This window comes from Cnephaeus nilssonii (assembly GCF_951640355.1).
Source record: "Cnephaeus nilssonii genome assembly, chromosome: 16".
Classification (NCBI taxonomy): Eukaryota; Metazoa; Chordata; class Mammalia; order Chiroptera; family Vespertilionidae; genus Cnephaeus; species Cnephaeus nilssonii.
Genome location: NC_137087.1, coordinates 60,689,007 through 60,713,525, shown reverse-complemented (window position 1 = coordinate 60,713,525; position 24,519 = coordinate 60,689,007). Strand labels below are relative to the sequence as shown.

The 24,519-nt window shown below is 56.7% G+C and overlaps 1 protein-coding gene across 1 annotated transcript; it reads right to left on the bottom strand.

Annotated features, from left to right (window-relative positions):
• Positions 1-7,313: 7,313 nt before the first annotated feature.
• On the bottom strand, positions 7,314-23,755 carry TEX36 (testis expressed 36; the record flags this gene model as incomplete). Its single annotated transcript, XM_079793237.1, has 6 exons — positions 7,314-7,436; positions 14,303-14,454; positions 17,559-17,931; positions 18,791-18,871; positions 19,947-20,078; positions 23,705-23,755. The coding sequence occupies 6 exons, from the start codon at positions 23,753-23,755 to the stop codon at positions 7,314-7,316; spliced, it is 912 nt and encodes a 303-aa protein (XP_079649363.1).
• Positions 23,756-24,519: the final 764 nt, after the last annotated feature.

Sequence of the window (24,519 nt, the reverse complement as noted above, 5' to 3'; positions counted from 1 at the left end):
CGATGAGAGAGAAACATAGATCAGCTGCCTCCTGCACACCCCCTACTGGGGATGTGCCCGCAACCAAGGTACATGCCCTTGACCGGAATCGAACCCAGGACCCTTGAGTCCGCAGGCCGACGCTCTATCCACTGAGCCAAACCGGTCAGGGCCAAAAGTGTTTTTGTTTTGTTTTTTTAACAAAACCGATCTTACTATATGCATGACCTATATGCATGTATTGATGCAAACATTTCTTAAAGATCATGAAATATTTTTCTGGAATATGATTTTAGTAAGCTACGGAATATTTCATCTTGCACCTGAGCTCCCGTCTCCGAGCGATTATAAATAACCTGCCACAGACATCTTTGTCTAACCATCCTACTGACTCCTTAGGATGTGTGCTCAGACGGGAGGTGATGGGGTCAAAGGACACGACTTCTTACAGGGGTGCTCGGGCGGACGCCTGCATCTCCCTGCGGCAAGGCGCCCGTTCTGCCTCGAGCCGTCCATCGCAGCAACTCCTTGCTAGCATCAGGTATTTAAATTCTAATAATAAAAACCTCTGCTCATTTCCTACTGAGAAATGGAAACTCATTGTTGCTCTAATGGCTTTTCTTTGGTTACTAGTGAAGCTGAACATATTCTCATTTGGTTACTGTCCGTGTGTAATTTATCTTTTGTGGATTTTTCTATTCATTCCCTCTTCCCTCCCTCTTTTCTTCCCTCCCTCTCTCCCTCTCTCCCTCTCTCCCTCTCTCCCTCTCTCCCTCGGACGTTCAGTAAAACTGTGCTGAGCATCTGTGTGCCAGACCCGGGCCAGGGTCTGCAGTGGACACAGGTCAGAAAGATACGGTCCAGGACTCAGCACCCCTGGGGTGACACACACTCACAGGGCACAACTGGGTGGCCAGGGACAGTTGCTGTGAGTGCTTTAATGGTGGTAGACTACACATCACATAAAATTAACCGCCTGCACCCTTTTGAAGTGTTCAGCTGAGTATGGCTAAGTCCATTCACCGTCTCCAGAACTTTGCATCTGGCAAAGCTGAAACTCGGTACCTTTAAAAACAAACCTCCACATCCCGCTTCCCAGCCCCTGGCCACCGGCACTCCGCCTCCGTCTCTGATTTTGACTTCTCTCGGGACTTAGTGTAAGTGGGACTGTGCAGACCTGTCCTTCCGGGACTGTTCATTCACTCAGTATAGTCCGCAAGGCTCATCCGTGTGGTAGCGTGTGACCGCTCTCCCCCCTTTCGAAGGCTGAGTCACACGCCCTGTGTGGAGAGCCCACATGCTTCTCCCTTCATCCGTTCATGGACCCGGGGTGGCTTCCGCCTTTTGGCTATTGTGACCAGTGCTGCTATGAACGTGCACAAACATCTCTTCAAGGCTCTGTTTTCCATTCTTTAGGACGTGGGATCACTGGATCATACGGTAATTCTAGTTTTAATTTTTTAAGTAACCGGGATGCCGTTTGCCATAGCAGCTACACCGCTTTACATTCCCATTCACAGAGACGAGGGGTCCCGTCCCCCCACATCCTTGCCGACACCTGTGACTCTCTGGGTTGTTGCTTTTTCACAGCGGCCCTCCTGCGGGGGGGCGGGGGGGCGGTGCTCTCTCACTGCGGTTCTGATGGGCAGGTCCCTGATGACTAGCGACGTTGAGCGTCTCTTCACGTGCTTGCTGGCCTTCCGGGGACGTCTTCACAGCAGGTCATCCGTGACCTGGCGTTGGCCGCCACCGCAGGTACGTGGCGATGTGGGGAGGGATCTTTTGCACCCTCATTCCCTTCCCGTACCAGCTTTTATGTGAAGCTTGAAACCATCCCTGTGGATGGCCAATTTCAACGGGAGAGCCAAGTCCCGTGCCAGTCAGTCCCTGCGCAACTGGACCCGCCTCGGCCCTGGCACGGGCGGGGGTGGGGGTGGGGGGGTGGGGGCTCTGCGGCATCCGACAGGCTGGGCTGGCGGGGCTGAGAGCAGCAGGTAAGTTCACCCCGCTCTCCCAGCCTCGCCGCCAGCGCTGTGTCCGCAAACCTGTGCGCGGGGATTCTAGAACACATTGCGGGGAGGCTGCAGGGCGTGCGCTCCGAGTGGCTGCCTTCGCCGTTTGGTTTCCAAAGGGGCGGTGGCCGGGCCTCCTCCCGGCTCTGAAGACGGAAACGGGGACACGTTAGCGAAGGCCAGCTTGTCCGCACCTCAGAGGGGACACGTGTGCGAGTCGCTGGATGAACACGTGTGTGGATGGCTGGAGTTCTCTAACGCAGTAATCCCATTCCCCACCCCCACTGGTCTCACCCACTTCAGCCTCAGCTTCCAGAACCATCTGCGGAAACTTTTTAATTCTCAGCTGGATAAACACTATAGTCCTGAGTCCATCTCGCAGCTGTGACGTGTCGCAGACGCAAGACAGGCACATGGTCCTGGTGTTGGTGGCAGCAAAACCCATTCTGCCTGTTGGACTGCCCCTCCCAGGACCTCTGGCTGCCCAGTCCCCCCGCCCCTCCCCCCGCCCCGGGAGCTCCCACACGGCGATGGTAGGACGAGGCGGGGAGGGGGCTGAGTGGGGGTGGCGCCGGGAGCTCCTGTGAATTGTGGCTGGATCGCCCTCCCTCTGGAGCTGGGGGCAGTGCTGGGACAGGGCAGCGGCCACAAGGCCGTGGGAGACCAGCAGCCGGTCACCCCGTCCCGCAGGCCGCGGCTGATGGGGAGTGAACCACCCCAAAGGGCCTGCTCCCCACACGGAGCTGGGAAAGCGGCCGGTGGGCAGAGGAAGAGCAGGTGGTCACGGCTGCTTGGCTCATTCGTAGCCGGTCCGAGGGGGCCTTTGGGGCCCGGGGGTCCCCCAGCTGCTCCTGGTGAACAACCTGCACACGGAGCTCACCTGCGTCTCTGCTTCCTGGGGGCCCAGCGGCGGCCATGGGCTCCCCTCAGCCTCGGGCTCTGTCCTGGGCAAGAACCCTGGCGCTGCCGACACAGGAAGAACAGGCGTGAACATTCATGTGCCTCCTGTGGGCCTTGTTGTTTACAAGCACTTCCGTGTCCCTGTCGCATTTGGCTTCTGGTCATTCGTTCGTTCACTCGCCAGCCAGCTAGTCAGGGCGGGCCAGCTCCACGCCGGGAGTGAAGACCGAGCAGACGGCCTGGCCCTCCCTCGGGGCTCAGTCCCGTCAGACCGCGGATGCCGGACCGCCTTCCAGGTGCCGCAGGCCATGAGGACCAGCCAGGAGGTGGGAGAGGGTGGCGTGCGGGGAGGCGGGCTTCCGGGGTGAGGCTGCCCCACTGAGCTGGACCCACAGCTGCAGGCCAGGCCCCCGGGTCCAATGTGGAGGGTCCCTCAGGCTGCCGCGGTGCCAACTCCTGCAGACGGGCTGACCGCGCTGAGCTGCCCGTGGCCTTGGCCCAGACGCAGCCCCCGCGGGCCCTGGCTTCCCCCTCTAACCTTCCGGGGCCTCCTCCCACTGCCACTTGGAGTCCAGCAGGGGAGCTGGGAAGAGAGAGAGAGGAGCCCAGTCACGTGGCTCAGGGGTTGAGTACCGACCTATGAACCAGGAGGTCACGGTTCGATTCCCGGTCAGGGCACAGGCCCGGGTTGTGAGCTCCATCCCCAGTGGGGGGCGTGCAGAAGGCAGCTGATCCATGATTCTCTCTCATCAGTGATGTTTCTCTTTCTCCCTCTCCCTTCTTCTCTGAAATCAATAAAATTAATTAAAAAATAAAAAGAGGGCGTGGGGAGTGAAAGGGAAGAGGAGGGAGTTGCTGGCAGAGGGGGGCAGGGGTAGGATTCTAAACGAAAGAGCCACAGGGCGCTGGCAGCTGCCCCGGCCCCACCTTAAGCGCTGGATTCACTCAAGTCCTTTGCTCCTTTCCGAGTCAGCGGGTGTGTTGAATCTTCTGCCTCCGGCGGGGGAAGAACCTTGAAAAAACAAGATACAAAAGAGACTGCCCATCAGTGAGGTGTTCCCACCAATCTGAATTGGGGGCATATGGGCACTTGAAAACATTTTACATGTTTCACCGTGGGGTCTGACACACTCCGCAGAACAGCTCAGCCTGGAAGAACAATGAACATCGGACCGTGCTTCTCGACGTTATCGCGACGAAAATATATCTTTGCTATTTATCACATTAGTCTCCCTATAATCCAAAGACAAATGGGATTCCAGGGGCAGTCTTCAGCCAGTGATTTAAAACCTACGCTCTTCTGATCAATAAACCAGTGGCCTGTTAGAATATTTAAGTCACACTCAGAGTTATTTGGGGGAAAAAAATCTATTAGCTTGAGTTCTTTGAAAGCATGCCTTTAATTTAAAATGTCATTTTCCATTTAAGCATTGCATTTTACATTATTCTAACACAAAAATTTAGCAAAAATATTTTGACATTTTTTCGAAGCAGAAATATGCCACCGTTTGCTGTCTTTTCATCAACAAATATTTGGGTGCCAACACTGCGTGCCATCCCATTGCGCACCGCCAGGGGGCATCCTTCCTGTTCCGGGCCTAGGAAACGGTCCAGGCCTGGGTGAGGCTCCGGGGACACTGCCATGGACTACGTGGTGCCCCCCAATTCCTGTGAAGAAAGCTAACCCTTGCGAGCGTATTTGGAGGCGGGGCCTGTGGGAGGCCAAGCGGGGGGGGGGGGGGGGGGAGCCCCATGATGGAGCCGGTGTCCTCAGGAGAAGAGAACGAGACTGGAGCTTTCTCTCCCGCCGCCATGTGAGGTCACATGGAAACGGCATCTGCCAGCTGGGAAGCGGGCTCTCACCCGAACCCGGCCCCGCGGGCACCCTGGTCTCGGACGGTGAGGAATAAATGCTGTTTAAGACATGCCAGTCGATGGCTTCTTTGTCATCGTCCTTGAGGATCACACATACACACATACACACACACACACACACACTCACACACACACACACACACACACACACACTCACACACACACTCACACACACACACACACACACACACACACACACACATACACGAGACCACCCAGGGAGGACGCATCCCGGTGTCGGTGCGGTGCAGCCGCGGGCGCAGGGCGCTCTGGAGCCAGACCAGGGCACCAACCTCCCCCGCGTGGGATTTGGGAAGAACCAGGTGGGACTCCTGGGAGGATGAGGCCCAAGCGAGTCCTCAAAGACTCTCCACCCGAGAAGCTCAGAGATCTGTCCCCGCCCCCCCGGGTGGCGTTAGACCAGAGTCACAATTGACTGCTTGTCCGCGCTCAGCGTGTTTACACTCAGGGGCTGAAGCTCGGCCAGGGAGGTGCTGCCCATCCAGCTCCTGGCCCAGTGCCCCCGACAGCCTCTCCGGGAAACGGGAGGACGGGCTCCATTTCTCAGGTGAGAAAGCTGAGGGTCAGACAGGCCACGTGTTGCCCAGGTCATGGGACTGACACGCCCCACCTCTCCACCCCTGAGCCTACAGCCTCCACTCTGGGCGGCCGGGCTCAGGGCAAATTGCAAGTGGCGATGGCCAGGGCCCCCCGCTATTCCCGCCCCGTCGGGAGGCGCCCTGCGAGGGAGCAGCTGTCTGCAGGGACCCGCGTGGAACACCCGCACGAAGCGCCGACCACGGAGCGGGTCCGAAGCGCTCCGGGAGCCACGCTCTCTGAAGTTCCTGAGAAACGAGTTTGCACCCGGGTCCGAGAGGCCCACTCCTCACCGTTGTGGGGGAGATGGAGGCGACTTTAAATCACCCAGCGAATGAGGTCCTTTTCATTGTCAGGGTGCATCGGGGGCGGGCGGTTCGGAGGTGAAAGAAAAGTAAGTGTAATGGCTTCTTTTTCCAAAATCACATCTGACTTTGTTCGTTATGAAATAACGAGGCTTATTTAATCCCATCAGGGAACCAATGGAGGTGCGTGGACAGCACACCTGCCTCCGCGCGGCGACGTGGAGTCGGGAAACGTGTGCCCGCTGACGGTTAAAAATAGCAGCTCCTCGTCCGTCCTCGGTGATGAAAGGGGAGGTGCTGTCAGCACAGAATGTGTTTCCTGAGACACAAGTGCGTCCCGTGAGCTGCTGGGGCGCTTCTTCTCCGGACGGCGTCCCCCGATGGCTGGGGTGGGAGCTGTGGATCCGGTTCTTCACCAGGAGCCCCGTGTGAGCGGTGATCAATATCGTCAATATCAATCATCAGTGACAGGGAAAAAAAGAAGGCGCAGGCACTGAGGGTCTGGGCTGTGTGAAGCCCTATTTCAGTAGGTACACCTGCCCTCTTGTGGTATTCGTCTGTATGCTCGCCTACCGTGCATTTCTGAGACTGTTAGAGACGGGGTACCCCATGCGATATCCTAAATGGCTGTCTGTCCATCGCCTGACCACAGAGCCTTGTCCCCGAATAGTGGGGATTCTACAACTGGCACTTCCTGGACACCCCCCTGCTGGGCCTTAAAGCAGTCAAGGTGTGCCCACACCCGGTGACAGCCATGTCGGGGCACAGTCCCATGAATGGCATGTCACTGTTTATCTTGGTCCAGCTACCAGGGCCGCATGACAATGGCCACACACGTATGGGTGGGGAACAACCATTCTGAACTCAGACAGGGGGCCTCACGTTGGAGACCGGAAGCATCTGAAGGTGTGTCCCTTCACCTGGTGGCTGAGGCCAGCGGGGGGCTGGGGGCCTCAGTTTCTCCTGAACGTGGCTCTTCACAAGAGCCGGTTTGGGCTTCTTCAGAGCATGATGAGTAGAGAGAGAGCGCGAGAAGGAGGAAGGGAGGGAGAGGGACGGAGGGAGGGAGAGAGAGTGGGAGGGGAGGGGAGAGGGAGGGAGAGAGAGCATGTCAGAAGGAAGCTCTATCTATTCTCATGACCTTGCCCCTAGCCTCAGAGGTCAGTCATGGTCACACACCCCCACCCCCTCCCCATCTTCTATTGGTCACAGAGGACCAGCCCTGATGGATTATGGGAGGGACTATACTAGGTCATGAATGTAGGGAGGCAGGGGTTATTGGGGACCACTCTGAAGACTGACTGCCCCTATTTCAATAATGAACCCACCTTGTGTTTTATTTATTTATTTATTTATTTATTCTTTAAATATGTTTTTATTGATTTCAGAGAGGAAGGGAGAGGGTGAGAGAGATAGAAACATCAATGATGAGAGTCATTTATCAGCTGCCCCCTGCATGCTCCCTAATGGGGATTGAGCCTGCAACCTGGGCATGTGCCCTGACCGGGAATTGAACCCAGGACCCTTCAGTCTGCAGGCCAATGCTCTATCCACTGAGCCAAACCGGCCAGGGCTGTGTTTTATTTTTCAGTGAGCTGTGACTGCCGTCATTTCTATGCCTCGTCCTCACCTGCTTTCCACCCAGCTAGGGGCTGGCATTTAGCACGGAGCCCCCCGACTTCCTGCTCAAGTGTCTCCAGGGCCCAAGGGAGGGGTCCCCGTTCACGCCCATCGTCCCAGGGAAGAGGCGAGATCTTCCAGGATTGAGCTGTGGAAGGAAAAAGGAGGCGGAGGAGGGAGCCGAGCGCAGGGGCCTGGGAGGCGGTCAGGTCCCAGGAGGGGCGGGAGCGGGCCTTCTCCCCCCTCGGCTCCTGAGAAGTCAGGCTCCCAGACCCCCACTTCCGGCCCCCTCCTCCACCTGCATTTTAAGAGCATTCCGTCAAGGACTTCTGGGAGAAATACAAATGACTAATAAACATTTAAAAAAAAAGAAAAGAAAAGAAAACTCAATTCGCTGGTAACCCTGGAAACAGACAGCGAAGCAGCCATCAGCCTGGAAAAGAGTCTCGGCAGGAGAGGTGTGGTCAGCCTGCCTTCTCCAGGAGTTCCACCGTATTTGATCGTGCAATTCGCTGTTGCCTATAATTCTCTGAGTCCATCTCAAGTCTTAGTTCAGATTTTTTAAAGTTTAGAAATGTGAGTGTTGGGGGTTTAAATGTCGCCTGGGCTTCAGGAACCCGTCCTCTGTGCGGTGATGGCAGCCCACAGGCTGTTTCAGGGACACTGCGGCCAGGAGCTCTGGGTGGGATGGAGAGCTCACTCCTGGTCTGGAACATTCCGCATCGTCATCCGAAAGGAGATGCCCAGGGCGGGGGGGGGGGGGGGGGGGGGGCGGGGGGCATGAAGCTCCTGAGAAGAGGGCACTAAGCCTGGACCCAGAACAGTCAAGGAACAGGGTTTTCCCGGACCTGCCCTCCTGGTGGGTGCGGGGAAGCATTCCAGGCAGAGAGACAGCGTGAGCCACGGCCCAGCGGTGCCCACCAGCGCCACGTGCTTGGAAAATGACAGGAGCTCAAGGCCGTGGCTGCAGGTGGAGGTTGGCATCATGGGGTTAAGGGTCATGGCAGGGAGACTGAACTTGACCCATTGGTGGGGAGCCTCCAATGGTATTTATTTATTTTATTTTTTTAAAAAATATATTTATTTTTTATTGGTTTCAGAGAGGAAGGGAGAGGGAGAGGGAGAGATAGAAACATCCATGATGAGAGAGAATCATGGATAGGCTGCCTCCTGCATGCCCCACACTGAGGATTGAGCCCAAAACCCAGGCCTGTGCCCTGACCGGGAATCGAACCGTGACCTCCGGTTCATGGGTCAATGCTCAACCCCAGAGCCCCGCCGGCCGGACGCCTTCAGTGGTTGTAAAGCAAGGGCATCCCGCAGTGGGTATGTGTCAGAAGAATCACTCTGAGGTGACCTAGGAGGAGCCAGAGGCTGTGACGAAAGGGACAGCAGGAAGCAGACAGCGAGGGAGGACTGGGGCCGTGACGCTGGGGATGGAGAGAAGGAAGTGGTCAGAACCATTTCTAAGGCAGGACGGCAGGGGCAGGGTCAGAGGGAGGGAGGGAGAGAGGGCGGCATCCCGGGGGACTCCCAGGCCGGCTTTAGTGACTACACAGATGCTGGGGTCTTAAACCAACACGCGGACTAGGAGCGGGAGAAAGAGCCGGGCTTGAGCTCACACTCGGACTGGCTGAGTTTGCGTGCCTATGGGACGTCCAGGGAGCCGGTCCAACCCTGCCCGCCCGGGGCGTCTCTCTCCTTCGATCCCGTTTGCTTGTGTGCGCGTCTCCTCCCCGTGGAATTCTCGCTCCCGAGGGAAACCACTGTCCTTTGTCTTGACTGTCCTGTGCCTCCTGTGGGGCCTGGCACCCTGGCAAGTCCTGCTGAGTAAGTGGCTGTCTAAGTGAGTGACTGGCCCACAAAATGCAGGCAGGAAGGAGGAGGGGGAAGGGAGGGGGAGGCTCAGGAGCGGGACTCCGAGGACCAGCCCTGGAGAAATGGTTAGAAAAAGGGAAGCCAGTGGCCCAGACAGTGAGGCTCAGTGGTTGAGCTTTGACCTAGGAACCAGGAGGTCAGGGTTCGATTCCCGGTCAGGGCGCATGCCTGAGTTGTGGGCTCCATCCCCAGTAGGGGGCGTGCAGGAAGCAGCTGGTGAATGATTCTCTCTCATCATTGATGTTTCTCTCTCTCCCTCTCCTTTCCTCTCTGAACTAAAATAAAAATATTTTTTAAAAAGAAGAAAGCTAAGAAATTCCGCCTGTGAGACTTCATTGAATTTCCTGGTGTTCAGCCGATCTACATAGCGATGGAGCTGCGCACGGAGCTCTTTGTTCTGAGTAAAAGCATCTGTTAAACAATTAACGGATTGTTTTGCCAATCGGCGTTTCCTTTTGTTGTGGTAAAACCAACACAGCAGCAGCCGGTTTAGAAAACGAGGAAAGACCTCCCGAATCCCGCCCGGTGCGAAGATCAGATCACGGCGGACACGGCCAGTCCTCCGGGGCGGACAGCTGTCCGTCCGGCTGTGAGCGCAGTGCACTCTGAACCGTGCTTCTTTTCTCCCCTTACTGGCCATCTGACTCTTTTTTCTGAGCAATGAAATTTGATACGAGGTGCTGCTCCCAGGATTTTTTGAGAGTCCCCTGTTGGAGGGATTGGTATTTTCTAAGCCCCAACGACTTCGGGGAATCAGGAAATTAAACTTTTTATGTCTTGGTCTTTGACTTTTCCATACATGGACACAGTTCTTGGTTGTGTGGCTGCGCTGGGAAAGCACCAATCCCTGCCCGGAGGAATCAGGCGTGGGGCGTGGGGCGTGGGGGGTGAGGAATGGGGGGGTGGGGGAGGGCAGGGCCGGCTTTATGGGGCTGAGTGCTCACCCGCGACCGCTCAGGTTCGAGTCTGCTCCTGGGCCTTAGACACCTTGAATTTCTTTGGGTTAAAAAAACTACCCTGCATGGGTGTATATTTTGTCCAAACGTTTAAAACAATGAACGGATCTTTGTACAGTCATCTGAGGAAATGGTGCTTGCTACTCACTTGACTTTTTAAAAAAATATAATTTTATTGACTTCAGAGAAAGAAAGGGAGAGGGGGAGAGAGGTAGAAACATCCATGATGAGAGAGACTCATTGATCGGCTGCCTCCTGCACGCCCCCTACTGGGGATCAAGCCCACAACCCGGGCATGTGCCCTGACTGGGAATCGAACCCGTGATCTCTAGGGGCATAGAATGACACCCAACCAACTGAGCCACAGCAGCCAGGCTACAGCAGTTTTTCCCCCAAATGTGACCTCAGCGGAACAGTCATCTTTGTAGACCCGGCCTCACCCACCTGCTGCGCTTTCTAAAGCAAAATGATCGTCCCGCCTCCAGACGGGAAAGGCTGATTTTTGTTAAAAAGCAGGACGGTTAACACACGCCCAGGTCTGCACACACTGGTTTGAGGGGTGGGCTGTGCTGAAACACTCCCTCCTTCATCCGCTAATGCACTAGGTCAGTGGTCGGCAAACCGCGGCTCATGAGCCACATGCGGCTCGCGTGCCACGGTTTGCTGCTCTGTTGGCTAATGAGTTTGCCGACCACTGCCCTAGGTGGTTGGTGAGGGGCAGACAGAACTGACGCTGTGAAGGTCAAGAAGAACGGGGGGAGCCCTGTTGCATCCTGGGAAGATGATGATGCGGATCCTGACCATCCTGCGGCTATGGGCTGCTAAGTGGGGGGGAGGCGGGGGGAGGGGGGCTCCGACGAGGAGGGAGAAATGGCACTTCCCGCGGGGGGGCCAGGGTGCAGGCCAGGGCTTCCCGTAACCAGGACCCAGCCGCCCACACTTTGATTCTTGTCCATAGAGACCCAGTTTAGGACTGTGACCCCCAGAACCACAAGATAATAAGTTTGTTGTTTTAAGGGGGAAAATCCTTCTGCTGACCCTGTTCCTCCACCAAGCTCTCGCCCCATCTCCCCCGACGCAGAGCTGAGCCTCGGGCCCAGCTGACCGCGGAGGGTTCCCCGCCTCCCCAGCTGCCTGGAACCCACCCGGCTGCAACCCCACCCACACACTGTCCCCCCACCGGGCCTCTGCTGCACCCCAGCCTCGCTGGTACCGACTGAGCAGGGGCTGGACGCCGCCCCCCTTTTCCCAGGGCAAACACCCGACGTCACGTTCCCAACGAGAAGGTGGGGAGCCCGCTGACCCCGTGCCACCGGCTGAATACACCCAGAGCCCCTCACTCTGACGCTATTAATTCTCCACGTTGCCTCTCACTACACGTTCAGGAAGTGAAACCAAAACAGCTGCTCGTGTCCACGCGTGATCAGAACACACTCCGTGCTTCAGGAAAGAGTTCGCTGTCCTCCTTTCCCCTGAGGAGAGAAAGAATTAAAACCAACCCCTCCTCCCGCAGATAAAACATCACTCAGCTTCTAACCTGACCCACACATACCCAAATCTTAATGTACGCAGGAAACACAAATTCATAATTGTTCTGCAATATAACCTGTATCCGATATTAAACACATCCCGGTGACATTTATCTCCCTGATCACAGCTTAATAAAATGATAATTATGACCTTTCAAAGTATTGTCACTGAGCGGCATTCTTGCCTTGCCGTCTTGGCGGTTGCAAAGGGTGTTACGTTTTGTCGTCGTCTGACAGTCTAGGGCTCAGGGGTCCTCAAACTTTTTAAACAGGGGGCCAGTTCACTGTCCCTCAGACCGTTGGAGGGCCGGACTATAGTTTAAAAAAAACTATGAACAAATTCCTATGCACACTGCACATATCTTATTTTGAAGTAAAAAGACAAAACGGCAAAAACACCCCCATGTGGCCCGCGGGCCGTAGTTTGAGGACACCTGGTCTAGGTCTCGTGCACTAAGACCAAGGATGAGCCTGGCTGCTCCCCCTCGCACCCCAATGTCCAGAGGGGCGGCTTAGAAACTAGTCATTGAGTGATGCGTGAGCCCACGGGGCGATTGGACATGCCTAGCATTTACTCACATCGGTACCCACGAGAAGGTGCCTACACCAGCAGGCCCCAGGGGAGGGGCAGTTTGGGGAGAGGAAGTGGGGGGCAGGCTGGGGGCAGGGCCATAGGAGGAATGAGCCGGAAATCAGCCCAGGCTCAGCTGTCGAACGATAACCTGCTCTCACCAAAACTATCCGGATTGACTGAAGACAAACTCTCAGATCCTCCCTTTCAAGTCCTGGAGAGGACGGCGTTGGATGCTGGTTTCGGCACAGAACATTCTTGGGAGGAACGTTGAGATTCCTCCAGTGGTTACGCTGGGACTTGCCCGCCCGCTTTTGGACCCGCAATGGCACGTGTTGGAGGAGGACGGGCCACGCCGCGCGTGGCTGACAGCAGTCCCGGGGGCTTCGAGGAAGGTGATCAGCCGCAGGAGGATGTGTACGATCGCCTCGGCGTCCCCCTTGGGGCCTGGCTCTGGCCATGCGCTCTGGGCTGCGAAGGGTGATCCCGCTGTGGTCGCTGGGATCTGGGAGCAGCTGCAGGGCGTGAGGGTGATGGGGCGCTGCTCCTGCTGGGCGCTGGGGGCTGGGCGCTGGGCGCTGGAGCCTGCTCCCCACGTGCGGCCGGACCAGCTGTCCTGGGCAGGGAGCTTCTGGAAAGAGTCCCTCACACACGTTTGTCTTTCCGAAATGCCAGGTTTGTCAGGGAGACACCCCAATAAGCCAAGGGAGTCACACGCAGGTCACACCAGGAGGGGGAGCGCGTGCCAAAGAAGCGAGCAGAGGGAGGGTCTGGGGGGAAGGCCGGGCCATCCGGGCGTCCGCAGGTGGAGAGGTGGGTGTCGGCCCGGCAGGCTGCAGCAGGGGCATCCGGGGGGGAGGCCCGGCAGGGCCCGAGATGGCCCGGGTGCAGCCACGCTGGAGCGGTGGGTGGTCGGAGCTCCGAGTTCTTAGGCCCCACCAGCGGCGGAGGCCCCACGCGTACCCGTGTCCAGACGGAGCCCTTATCCAAGTGGCCCTGGGCGTTCCAGGCCCCGTCCGGGGTTCCCTCCTAAGGGGTTCCCGACCCACCCGTGCCTCAGTCTGACAGTGACTCCGAATTGATTGGCCATGGCGTCCCAGAAGTGCGCTCTGGGGCTCAGTACCTTAGCGCCCCGGGGGCAGGCACAGTGGCCCTTGGGTCAGAAAAGGGACCAGCTCCCTCCTGAGGGCGGCGAGGAGAGGGGGAAGGGAAGACAATGGGCTCGTGCGCCCGCATTGCCCAGCGGGGGGCCTGGCAGACCCGCTGGACTTCGGTGGGGAGACAGTAACGTGTTCGGCCGTTTCGGTCCCTCTGTGCCGAGTCCACGGCCTAAGGACGCCAGCGGCCTCCCAGGGCGGCCAGGCGCGCTCACCATTTCCTTCCCTCCGCTCACTCGGGGAGCCAGGCTCTGCCGGGGTTGACTTGCTGGTTTTGGGGGGTTGTTCGGCACCTCTGCGCCGTGTGTACTGGAAGACTCTGCTCGTGAGCAGTTCCGTTTGCTTCGCTGGCACCGAGGAAGGCCGCGCAGCCCGTCACGCGGCCGCAGCCTCCCGGGGCCTCGGGCAGCACCAGGTTCGCGCAGCGGCTGCCCGTGTGTTTGGGAGTGTCTGCCGTGTCCCCGGCCCCCCGAGAAAAGCCCAGAACCGAGCTGAAGGGGTCTTCCCCAGTCACTGGCCTGAGACGCCCCACGCGGACCAAAGACCACAGGTGGGCGGCGGCAGAGAGCCCGGAGGAGGAACTGATTCTTGTTTGTTTCATGGATCTCAGGGTGTCACCACAGCAGCACGACTCCTCCCGAGCTCCGGAGAACATAGGGGGAACCTTCACTTAGCACTTAGCGTGTCTCCCCCACAGCCCCTCCCCCAGCAGTCGCCACTACGGTACCCATTCTGTGGGTTAAAGGGATGGTTGGGCTGGGCGGGGTCCTTGCTCCCTGCCCGCGGGCCCGAAGAGAGGCGTCCTGGACTTTGACTGGAGTTGCAGCGACCTCTGACCTGCAGAGGGGATGTGGCTCCTGGAAGGGCTGTGGTATCCCTCGTGGAAGGAGAAACAAGGCCACACCTGAGTCCGGCGGCCACACCTGAATCCGGGGGCCACACCTGAGTCCGGGGGCCACACCTGAGTCCGGCGGCCACACCTGAATCCGGGGGCCACACCTGAGTCCGGGGGCCACACCTGAGTCCGGGGGCCACACCTGAGTCCGGCGGCCACACCTGAGTCCGGCGGCCACACCTGAGTCCGGGGGCCACACCTGAGTCCGGGGGCCACACCTGAGTCTGGGGGCCACACCTGAGTCCGGGGGCCACACCTGAGTCCGGCGGCCACCAGAACAGAGGTGGCTGTGGCCAAAGGCAGCCACACAATGTGCAAAGCAAAGAGAGGCAGTCCTTAAAATGAATCATACATGTCCAACAGGCCAGCTGGCGGGTGCTTCTCCGCCTAAGAATAGGCGGCGTTTAAGAGTGGGGTACAGCCCGGCCTGTTGAGCGTCGATCTATGAACCAGGAGGTCACGGTTTGATTCCCAGTCAGGGCACAGGCCCGGGTGTGCAGGAAGCAGCTAATCAATGACTCTCTCTCTCTCATCATGGATGCTTCTATCTCTCGCTCCCTCTCCCTTCCTCTCTGAAATCAATAAAAAATATTTTAAAAGGAGAGTGGGTTATACATAAGAAGTCATCACTCTGCTCTTTTAAGGGTCGTGTCTATGTGCCTTTGGTGGTTATGATCTTGCCTATCGTCGTCCCAGTAAAGAACTGAGGCGTCCTGCTATTGTTCTAGAATGATCCTGGGCGCATCACTCAGAAACGTTATTTCTACGCCATCAGCCCTGCTTTCAGCGTCTAAGCCATTTCCGGGATGGCACGAGCCCAAGTCTAATTCGTTAAAACAGGATAAACACCTGCATGGGATTGATCAGTGAGCGGGGGCTGGTTTAGCTGGCTGTTGAGTCCTCTGTTCAAAGCAGCACAGCCAGACCGAGAACCACAGCAGCAGGCCATTGACCATGCCTGGCTATTGAAGACTTTCCCTTTGTGAGCGGGGGTATTGTATTTGGGGTGTCAGCCCTGGAGCCCCCAAGACCTCCCCTCCCCCCGTGAATGTGCTGTGTCCTTCTGTTCTCGGTTCACTGGATTGAAAACTGGGACGTCATCGATCGGTGTGGTTTATTTTTTATGTCGGAAACAATTAAGTGAAAAAAGACTGCTTTTAAGGGCAGGTTGTCTAATTTGTGTTTTTATAAACGGTCACGATCCCCCCCCCCGCCCCCCCAGCCACTCTTTCCCCATCCACACGCCTCTCCTTCACGTAATCGCAGACTTGGTGCTGTGTACCTTTTGGGTAGTTTTTAGGGTTTCATCTCCAGGAAATGGAATGTGGGGTCACTCCTGTTGGAGATAGGTGGGTTTGGGGTAGAGAAGGGGGAGGCACGGAGGCTCAGCAGGTGTGAACGGTGAGGACCCCCTGGGGGAGGAAACGGAGATGGAAGGCGCGCACCTGGAGGACCGCACTCCTGTGTCGGGGGGCAGAAGCCGTGGGTTTCGGAGGACGGACCTCGGCAGAGCTCAGCCCCGCCACCCTGTGCGTGAGGATGTGGCCTGGAGAGCGGGTGTGGATTCTCACTTCTGCCGGTGACAGTCATCTACCCAGAGAACCCACCGAGAACGCACTGGAGCTTCATTTTTAACACATTGTGTGTTCGTTTATTAGACGGTTAGCAGGTGAAAAATACAAGGTGTACATACAGAAACCAGCATCTCCCTTACGCACCAGGTGAAACCAAACGAAAACGGAAACGTAAAAACATAACATTCAAAATAGCCACAAAAGTTCAAACTAGGCAGGGACAAGCACAGAAAAGAAACATGTCAGACGGATGTGAAGAAAACTCTGGAAGTTTACGGAAGAACGTAAAATAGGATTTAAATAAATGGGGAGCTGCACCAGGGCACAAAGATGTCAATTCTCCCATAAACCAGCCTCTAAATTCGGGGAAGTTCCTGTGAAATGGGCAATGGACTTACTTGACAGGCTTACTCTAAAATCCCTCTATCGGGAAATATCCAAATATAAACAGAAAACTCTGGGTAGAGGGTGATGGTGACGGTTTTCAGGAGGGACATCGGAATGGCCACGAGCAGGAAGATGCTCAGCTTCACTCATAACCACAGAAATGCAAGATAGAAAAATAACAAGATACCACTTTTTAGTCCCCACATATCTATCCTTAATTATCCAAAAGATCATTCGAAGTGGGGTTGTGTAGTGTCGGGTCTGGCAGCCAAAAATTAGAAACAATTCAAACTCTCATTAACAAGAAGATAATTTTAAAAAGTATGGCACATTGGTCTAGCCCAGTGGTCGGCAAACTCATTAGCCAACAGAGCCAAATATCAACAGTACAACGATTGAAATTTCTTTTGAGAGCCTAATTTTTTAAACTTAAACTTCTTCTAATGCCACTTCTTCAAAATAGACTCACTCAGGCCGTGGTATTTTGTGGAAGAGCCACACTCAAGGGCCAAAGAGCCGCATGTGGTTCACGAGCCGCAGTTTGCCAACCACTGGCCTAGCCGGCGTGGCTCAGTGGTTGACTGTCGACCTATGGACCAGGAGGTGATGGTTCGATTTCTGGTCAGGGCACATGCCCGAGTGGTGGGCTCGATCCCCAATAGGGGGCGTGCAGGAGGCAGCCGATCAATGATTCTCAGCATTGATGTTTCTATCTCTCTCCCTCTCCCTTCCATTTTTTATGAAATCAATAAAAATATATTTAAAAAAATAAAAAGCAAAGCTGTCTGTGCACACTGGCACTGTGAAAACCCCAAGATACATAGTTCCGTATCGAAAGGAAGTTGTAGAGTGCCGTGTGCTGTGACACAGCTGATGTTTACATTTTTACATCGTTTTGCACATCTGTCTATGAGATGGTAAAGGCACAGAATAAAAACGAGCGGTTAACTTACGAGGACAGGACAAGGATTGGAGATGTGTTAAAACCAAGGGGAACGCCTACTTTTTCTGTATTGTTTGACGTTTCAAAGTGAAAATATAACCATATCTCAATTATATAACTTTTAAAACTCCCCTAAATGTGAGTGTGGCCTTTTTGAAATGCATTCAATTTATTTACAACACATTCATTTAAAATGTGTATACCTTCACATATTTTTATTGGATAAGGGCTCGAATGCTTTTCAACCTAATTAAAAATAAAAAATATATATCTTACAGGCGGGGTGTGGTCACAGAATCGGCTCTCGCTCCGTGGCAGAGACTGGCCTCTGCGCTCTGGGCGTTTGGGCACGTACAGCCTCTAACCCTGGCAAGCCTTACGTTCACTGGCAGTGCCGGGCGGGATGCCCAACGCCATGCCCGCCTCGCAGAACTCATCCAGACTCCGCCGCCGGCGCAAGGGCTCCAGGGACGGGGTGGCCTTTTTGTCGATAGCGAACCGGACTTTCGGCTTCCTCTTCAGGAACTCGGCGTAGCTCCGCTCGGGGATGAACCTCCAGGTGCCCCAGACCTCACTGTACTGCCGGGGGAAGCGCCTGAAGAGCGGGACCACCACGGCCTCCGGGCAGACGTAGGAGATCTGGTTGTTCGAAAAGCCGTCAAGGTAAGACGGGACGTAGTCACATGCCCAGAGGTTGAAATTTCTCGAAACGTGTTGCCTTTTTTCCGGGGCGACCTTCCTACGTCCCAGGGCCTGGGGAAGAATCAAGAAGATGAGGAGAGCCCTGACCAGTGTGGCTCAGTGGATAGAGCGTCAGCCTGCGGACTGAAGGGTCCCAGGTTCGATTCCGGTCAAGGGCATGTACCTTGGTTGCGGGCACATCCCCAGTAGGGGGTGTGCAGGAGGCAACTGATCGATGTTTCTCTCTCATTGATGTTTCTAACTCTCTATCCCTCTCCCTTCCTCTCTGTAAAAAATCAATAAAAAATATATTTTTTTAAAAAAAGAAGATGAGGAGAAAAATATGCAAGGTCAGACAGCTCTGAGGTCTTCAGTGCAACCAGCTGGTAAGAGCCTACGTGTAAGTGTACAGCATGGCAGTCCGGCCGGCAGGGCTCAGGGGTGGAGCATCCACCTAGGAACCAGGGGGTCACCATTCGATTCCTGGTCAGGGCACAGGCCCGGGTTTCGGGCTCCATCCCCAGTGTGAGGCATGCAGGAAGCAGCCGATCCATGATTCTCTCTCATCGTTGATGTTTCTCTCCCTCTCTCCCTCTCCCTTCCTCTCTGAAATCAATAAAAATATATTTTAAAAAAATTACTTGCTGAAAATGTAACTATGAAAGATATTGAGAATTTAAGAATCCACAAAAAGGAAGGGAGGACGGAAGGGAGGAGGGGAGGAGGGAGAAAAGGAGAAAATAACGGAGACCCAGAGAGCGAGGCGGACCTGGGACTGGGAGAGTTTTGTGCATTTGTTTTCTGCAGCCTCTCACGGGGCTTGAGAAATGGCCCGGTTCCCCTGGTGAGGCGAGGCCCCTGCTCAGCACAGCTCAGGAGGCCAGGAGCCCCGAGGCCGCTGCCCTTCGGGGAGGCCGGGCGGGGTACTCACGGAGTCAGCGTAGAGTCCGGAGTTCCGGAGGCTGTGCCGGTTGTCGTGCACGGAGAAGGGGAAGTTGTTGTGGGTCGCTTGCTGGGAAGGCACGGGAGGGAGAGAGGCCCCCGTCAGGCCCCGCCTGCTCTCGGGACGCCTACAGTGGCGCAAGGCCGCCGGGAGGCCAGGGACACCGAGTCAGAACGAAGCCACCTGCCCAGCGGCGTGGCTCAGGGGTTGAGCATCAACCTATGAACCATGAGGTGGCCGTTCGATTCCCGGTCAGGGCACAGGCCCAGGTTACGGGCTCCATCCCCAGTGTGGGGCGTGCAGGAGGCAGCCGATCCATGATTCCCTCTCACCATTGATGTTTCTGTCTCTCTCTCTCTCTCCCTCTGCCTTCCTCTCTGAGATCAATAAAAAGACATTTTTAAAGAATGAACCCAGCCGAAACCGGTTTGGCTCAGTGGATAGAGCGTCGGCCTGCGGACTCAGGGGTCCCTGGTTCGATTCCGGTCAAGGGCTTGTACCTTGGTTGTGGGCACATCCCCATTGGCGGGTGTGCAAGAGGCAGCTGATCGATGTTTCTCTCTCATCGATGTTTCTAACTCTCTATCCCTCTCTCTTCCTCTCTGTAAAAAATCAATAAAATATATTTTAAAAAAAAAAAAAGAATGAATCCACCACCGGGGAGGCAGCCAGCACAGGAAGGTGAGCTCAGAGGCGTGCAGGCCAGCTCGAGGCTTGGAAACTCAGCCCTGATTGCTAATGATTACACCTCTCTCACACCCCTTCCTTGGAGACGAGAAGAAACGGTTACAGCTCGGAGCTCGGAGGCCTTGTGGGCCCCGGGGCAGGTGGGCCCGCCAGGTGTGCCGTCAATGCCGGCTGCTCCTGCAGGCCACTCCATGCCCGAAGCTGCTCGGGGACTGGCCAGGGAGGCAGGACACGCGTGTTAATGAACGGGGAGCTGGAACCAAAGTGCACAGACCCGCCTGACTGTGTGTCTGGACCGGGAGGGAGTAGTTCCTTCTAGAGAGGACCTGGGGTGCCCAGGGCCCAGGGCCCAGGTGGGATGCGACCAGCATTTGGGAGTCCAGGCATGGAGGGTGAGCAGGTCCTTCCGAGGAAGAATGAGCCGGCCCCCTGAGCCAGGGCCGGCGCGCCGACGCACCTTCTCCCGGGCTTTGTAGATGGGCGGCAGCTTCTCCTCTATTTGCCGGGAGAAGCGGGGGTTGTGGGGCTCTCGGAGCGTCACGCTGGTGATGGACTCCGGGGTCTTCTGCGTCACTCCAATGTGAGGGAACTAGGAGACAGCACGCACCTCCATGAAAGCCAGGCACCTCTGCCCGGCGGCGGGGCTCAGGGGTTGAGCATTGACCTCTGAACCAGGAGGTCAGGGTTCGATTCCAGTTCAGGGCACCGGCCCGGGTTGAGGGCTCGATCCCCAGTAGGGGGCGTGCAGGAGGCAGCCGATCCATGATTCTCTCTCATCATGGATGTTTCTATCTCTCCCTCTCCCTTCCTCTCTCTAAAATCATTTTAAAGTAATAAAAATAACATAACATAAAATAAAACCAGGCACCTCGGAATGCTGAGCCAGGCGGCAGGGCTTCCTCCGTAAAGTGATTAAAATGCAATCTGGGTGCTTCTGGCACGCGAGGGGAATGGCGTGGTTTTGAGGAGTTCTTCCCAAGACAGAAAATATTGTCGTGGCCCAAGGCCATCGCTGCCGGCTGTTTCCAGTTTGGGGGGCGCCCTGCGGCCCTGGAGCCGGCGGGGTGGGAGGGTGCGGCCCCGTGAGGGTGAGCCCTTCAACTCCAAGACACACACGTGTGTAAAGCGAGACCTTTCTGCTCAGGGGCTCCCTGTGCTTGGGAACAAGAGCCCGCCCATGTTCACAGAGGGAGCCAGCCTCCTGCAGGTCTGAGTGGACCCTCAGACACCGGGGAGCCGAGGAGTGAGGAGGCAGGTGGTAGAGAGGGGAAAGGTGATTTGGGGGGGGGGGGGGGGGAGGACCTTCCTATCCCGTGCGAAAGGCAGGGAAGGACACAGGCCTCAGCCAGCCCCACAGAAGCTCTGGGCCCGGCCGGCCTCTCAGAGCTGCCCTGAGTTGGGGCGAGGGGTCAGGGCCTTGGTGTGCCCTCGTCCATCAGGCCCTGGACGTGACCTTGGGAGGCAGCAGTCTGAGTTGCGTCTGTAGGCACTTGGTTGTTAATGTTGTTACCTGGGGTGGCGGCGGCGGGGAGGGACGGGGGGGTGGGCAGTGACAGGAAGGGGAAGGAGAGAGCAACCCAAAGTAACGGAGGTATAATAGGTTTCAATGTGTTCAAAGTAAATATAAGTCAGACAAGGGGCCTCCAAGCCCAGAGGCCTGCCCTGGCCTCCTCCAGTCTGGCCCATCCGCCCCCTGTCCCGGCACCGCGGCCCCGCCCCCCGCGGGTGCCCTTCCCACGTCAGGAATGATCCTTCACCCGCCTACGCCACAGCCTGTGTGCACTCATCTGCAATCCGCAAGTCTGTGGGCTAAATCGCTGTAGAAAATGGCTCTAGCATTTTAATTTCACTCTTTTAAAATATGTACTTAATGGCTATACCCTGACAGCTGTGAAATAAGCCCTTCTGTTGGCTGGGGTAACCGTGAAATAGCGCCTTTTAACGCGTTGGCGGTGACATTGTTGCTGCACCCAGCCTCTCAAGGACTGAAATACTAAACAGGAAGGCGACCGGGAGGGAGGCCTTTCCTACCTGGCAGCGGCCAGACTGCCCCCAGCAAGGTCAACCGCAACACGAAGGTCACGTCTACCGTGGCCATCTCTGTCCTCCCCAGCGGGCCGCCGCCCGAAGCCAGGAATTTCTCTCATTTTCCCGACTCGTCTGCAGGCACTTTGGAAACTCCAGGGTCAGCAGATTCCCTATGCCCGTGGTCGGCAAACTGCGGCTCGCGAGCCACATGCGGCTCTTTGGCCCCTTGAGTGTGGCTCTTCCACAAAATACCACGGCCTGGGCGAGTCTATTTTGAAGAAGTGGCGTTAGAAGAAGTTTAAGTTTAAAAAATTTGGCTCTCAAAAGAAATTTCAATTGTTGTACTGTTGATATTTGGCTCTGTGGACTAATGAGTTTGCCGACTATTGGCCTATGCCCTTCAGTGATGGCAGGAGAGAGGCCCCCACCCATGGCTCAGAGCAGACTGACTCAGGGAGACGCCGTCTGTCCAGCTGAGAGGGGTCCTGGGCACACTCCTGGGGTTGCCATAGGAGATGAGACGCTCATTCTCTCTGCCTTCCTGGTGACAGAAGCCTGGCCTGGTTTGGGGTGGCAGTGCGGCCGGTTAAAAATACCTCCCCAGCCCGGCCAGCGGGGCTCAGGGGTTGAGCGTCGACCTATGAACCAGGAGGTCATGGGTCAATTCCCAGTCAGGGCACATGCCCGGGTTGCGGGCTGGATCCCCAGCGTGGGGTGTGCAGGAGGCAGCCGATCAGTGATTCTCTCTCATCATGGATGTTTCTGTCTCCCAGGAGAGTAGGAATGGGGATCAAGGGCAATGAAGCGGCCACACAAACCTTACGCCGTCATGCACCCGGGCCCTCTGGAGGCTGTGTAGGGACAGTGTCACCTCGGAGGAGGGGCAGACACGTGCCTCTGTCTGCTGCCCTTTGACCTTGCCCTCATTGCACACCCGAGTCCCACAGCCTCACACAGAGATGTCAGAACAGAAGGCCAGACACAGCCGGGGCCTCTGGCCACACCCCGGAGCAGGTGAAAGCCCTCAACCACCCATGTCTGGACTTACTTTTACTTGAGAAATACAAACCCTTTGGCTAAGACACTGTCCCCGCCTTCCATAGCACCCAGTCCAACACAACCCTAACGGACCCTGCAGGTCTTAGAAAGAGGGGACGCTGCTTAGTCTGAGAGACGTACGTTTTCTTCTCTTCGTCACGGATTAGTGTCACGTAGTTCACACTATTTCCCGTTTTCCTGGGGCAGGTCTTTCTGCCATGAAGCAGGGCGTCGGAACGCATGTGTGTGTGGGTGCTGACGAGCCTGCACTGCGCGCAGAGGTGTGGGGTACGCTTCTTGGGGATGGCGGGAGAGGCACAAGCCCGCCGGGCTCTGTCAGTGACAGAGAGAGAGAGAGAGAGAGAGAGAGAGAGAGAGAGAGAGAGAGAGGTCCGAGGAAGGGCGTGAAGCTGAAAAGGTGACGTTTACTGATGACCGAGATGGGGAAATGGTGTGTTGCTGGCCTCTTCCCATTTCACAGCCCGGCGGGGCTAAGGGACCAGACTGGGGGCCCACGGGAATGTGACCAGCGGTCCCCAGTGTAACGGTGACCCCCCCCCCGACAGATGTCTTCTGAGGCCCTCCTGTGCACAGATCCCCCCTCGGCACGCGGGATGCAGCCAGTGAATAAAAGGCCAAGGTCCCAGCGCCCACGAAGCTTATGTGCTAGCACAGTGGTCGGCAAACTGCGGCTCGCAAGCCACATGCGGCTCCAGAGCCCAGGTTCGCCGCTCTGTTGACTAATGAGTTTGCCGACCACTGCGTAAGGCATTACCCTTACCCAGAAGTTTTGACTTCAGGTTAAAGACATTAGTACATTATTAAAATGTTTTTTAAGTCTTTTTCCCGAGCAGTGGTCGGCAAACTCATTAGTCAACAGAGCAGCAAATCGCGGCTCTCGAGCCGCATGTGGCTTTCGAGCCACAGTTTACTGACCACTGTTCTAGCAGAGGAGACAGGCAGCACACGGGGTGTTAGGAGGAGGTGCTAGCGGGTTCCCACTTCAGAGATGGAGAAACTGAGGCCGGGTGAAGTAAGGTACCAAGTCATGCCACGGGAAGGAGCAGAGGTGGGACCGGGACTCAGGTCTGTGCCCTGACCACGCCCATGAGGCCTGAGAGCGCTAAGGCGGGGCACCCGCGTTCTCACCCATCTTCCGTCCTTGTCTAAGGGCGGGTTGAAGCGTCTCCCTTTGGCCATGTCCTGCGGGAACTGAGGGGGCCGCGGTGGGCTCCCTCATCTCCCCATCGCCTCCCGAGCTCTCCACATCTGGAGCCGCCCCGGTCCCCCTCAGCCTCCCGGTGCCCACGCTGTCATAGAAGCAAGCCGGCCCGTCACAATGGAGGAGGAGGGTGGGTCTTCCAAGCCCCCTGAGAGTTCCTGCCCCCGGCTCCCGGCAGCTGCCGCCCCCGTGTCGGAGGAACCCCACAAACATATCAGACCCGTGCAGGCCAGTCCTGAGATCGTGGAGAGTTTTCATTTTCCTTGAATCAACGATGTTTGAGTTGAGTGTTCCCATAGGAACCATCTGCCTCAGCCCTCAGCTGTCAGAGGAGTAAAGTGAGTCTGGGCCGGGGTGGCCTTGTCCACATCGGGGTGGCCCCTTCCTCGGGCCTCCGTGTCCCAGCGCAGACGCGCTGCCCGGAGGGACTCGCCGCTCGCTCACCTGACGGCGCGCCCGAGGCCACAGGAGGTGCGTCCGGTGACTCTGAAATGCCCGGTGCTGTGCTACGCTGAGTGCTGCCGCGTGTCTCTGTTTCCTTTCCTTTCCACGACAACCTTGGGCATTTAGTCAGAACACAAGGGTCGGTGACCAGTGGATGGGGCCCTAGGTCCAGGGGCGGCTCCAGGGCCCGAGCCTCCCCGAGGCCCCCTGGCCTCCCCCGGCTGCCGAGGCTGCTCCGGGCGCTGGCCTTCTCCGGCCTGGACACGGTCCCGCCTCCATGGAGCGGGAGGCCCGTTGG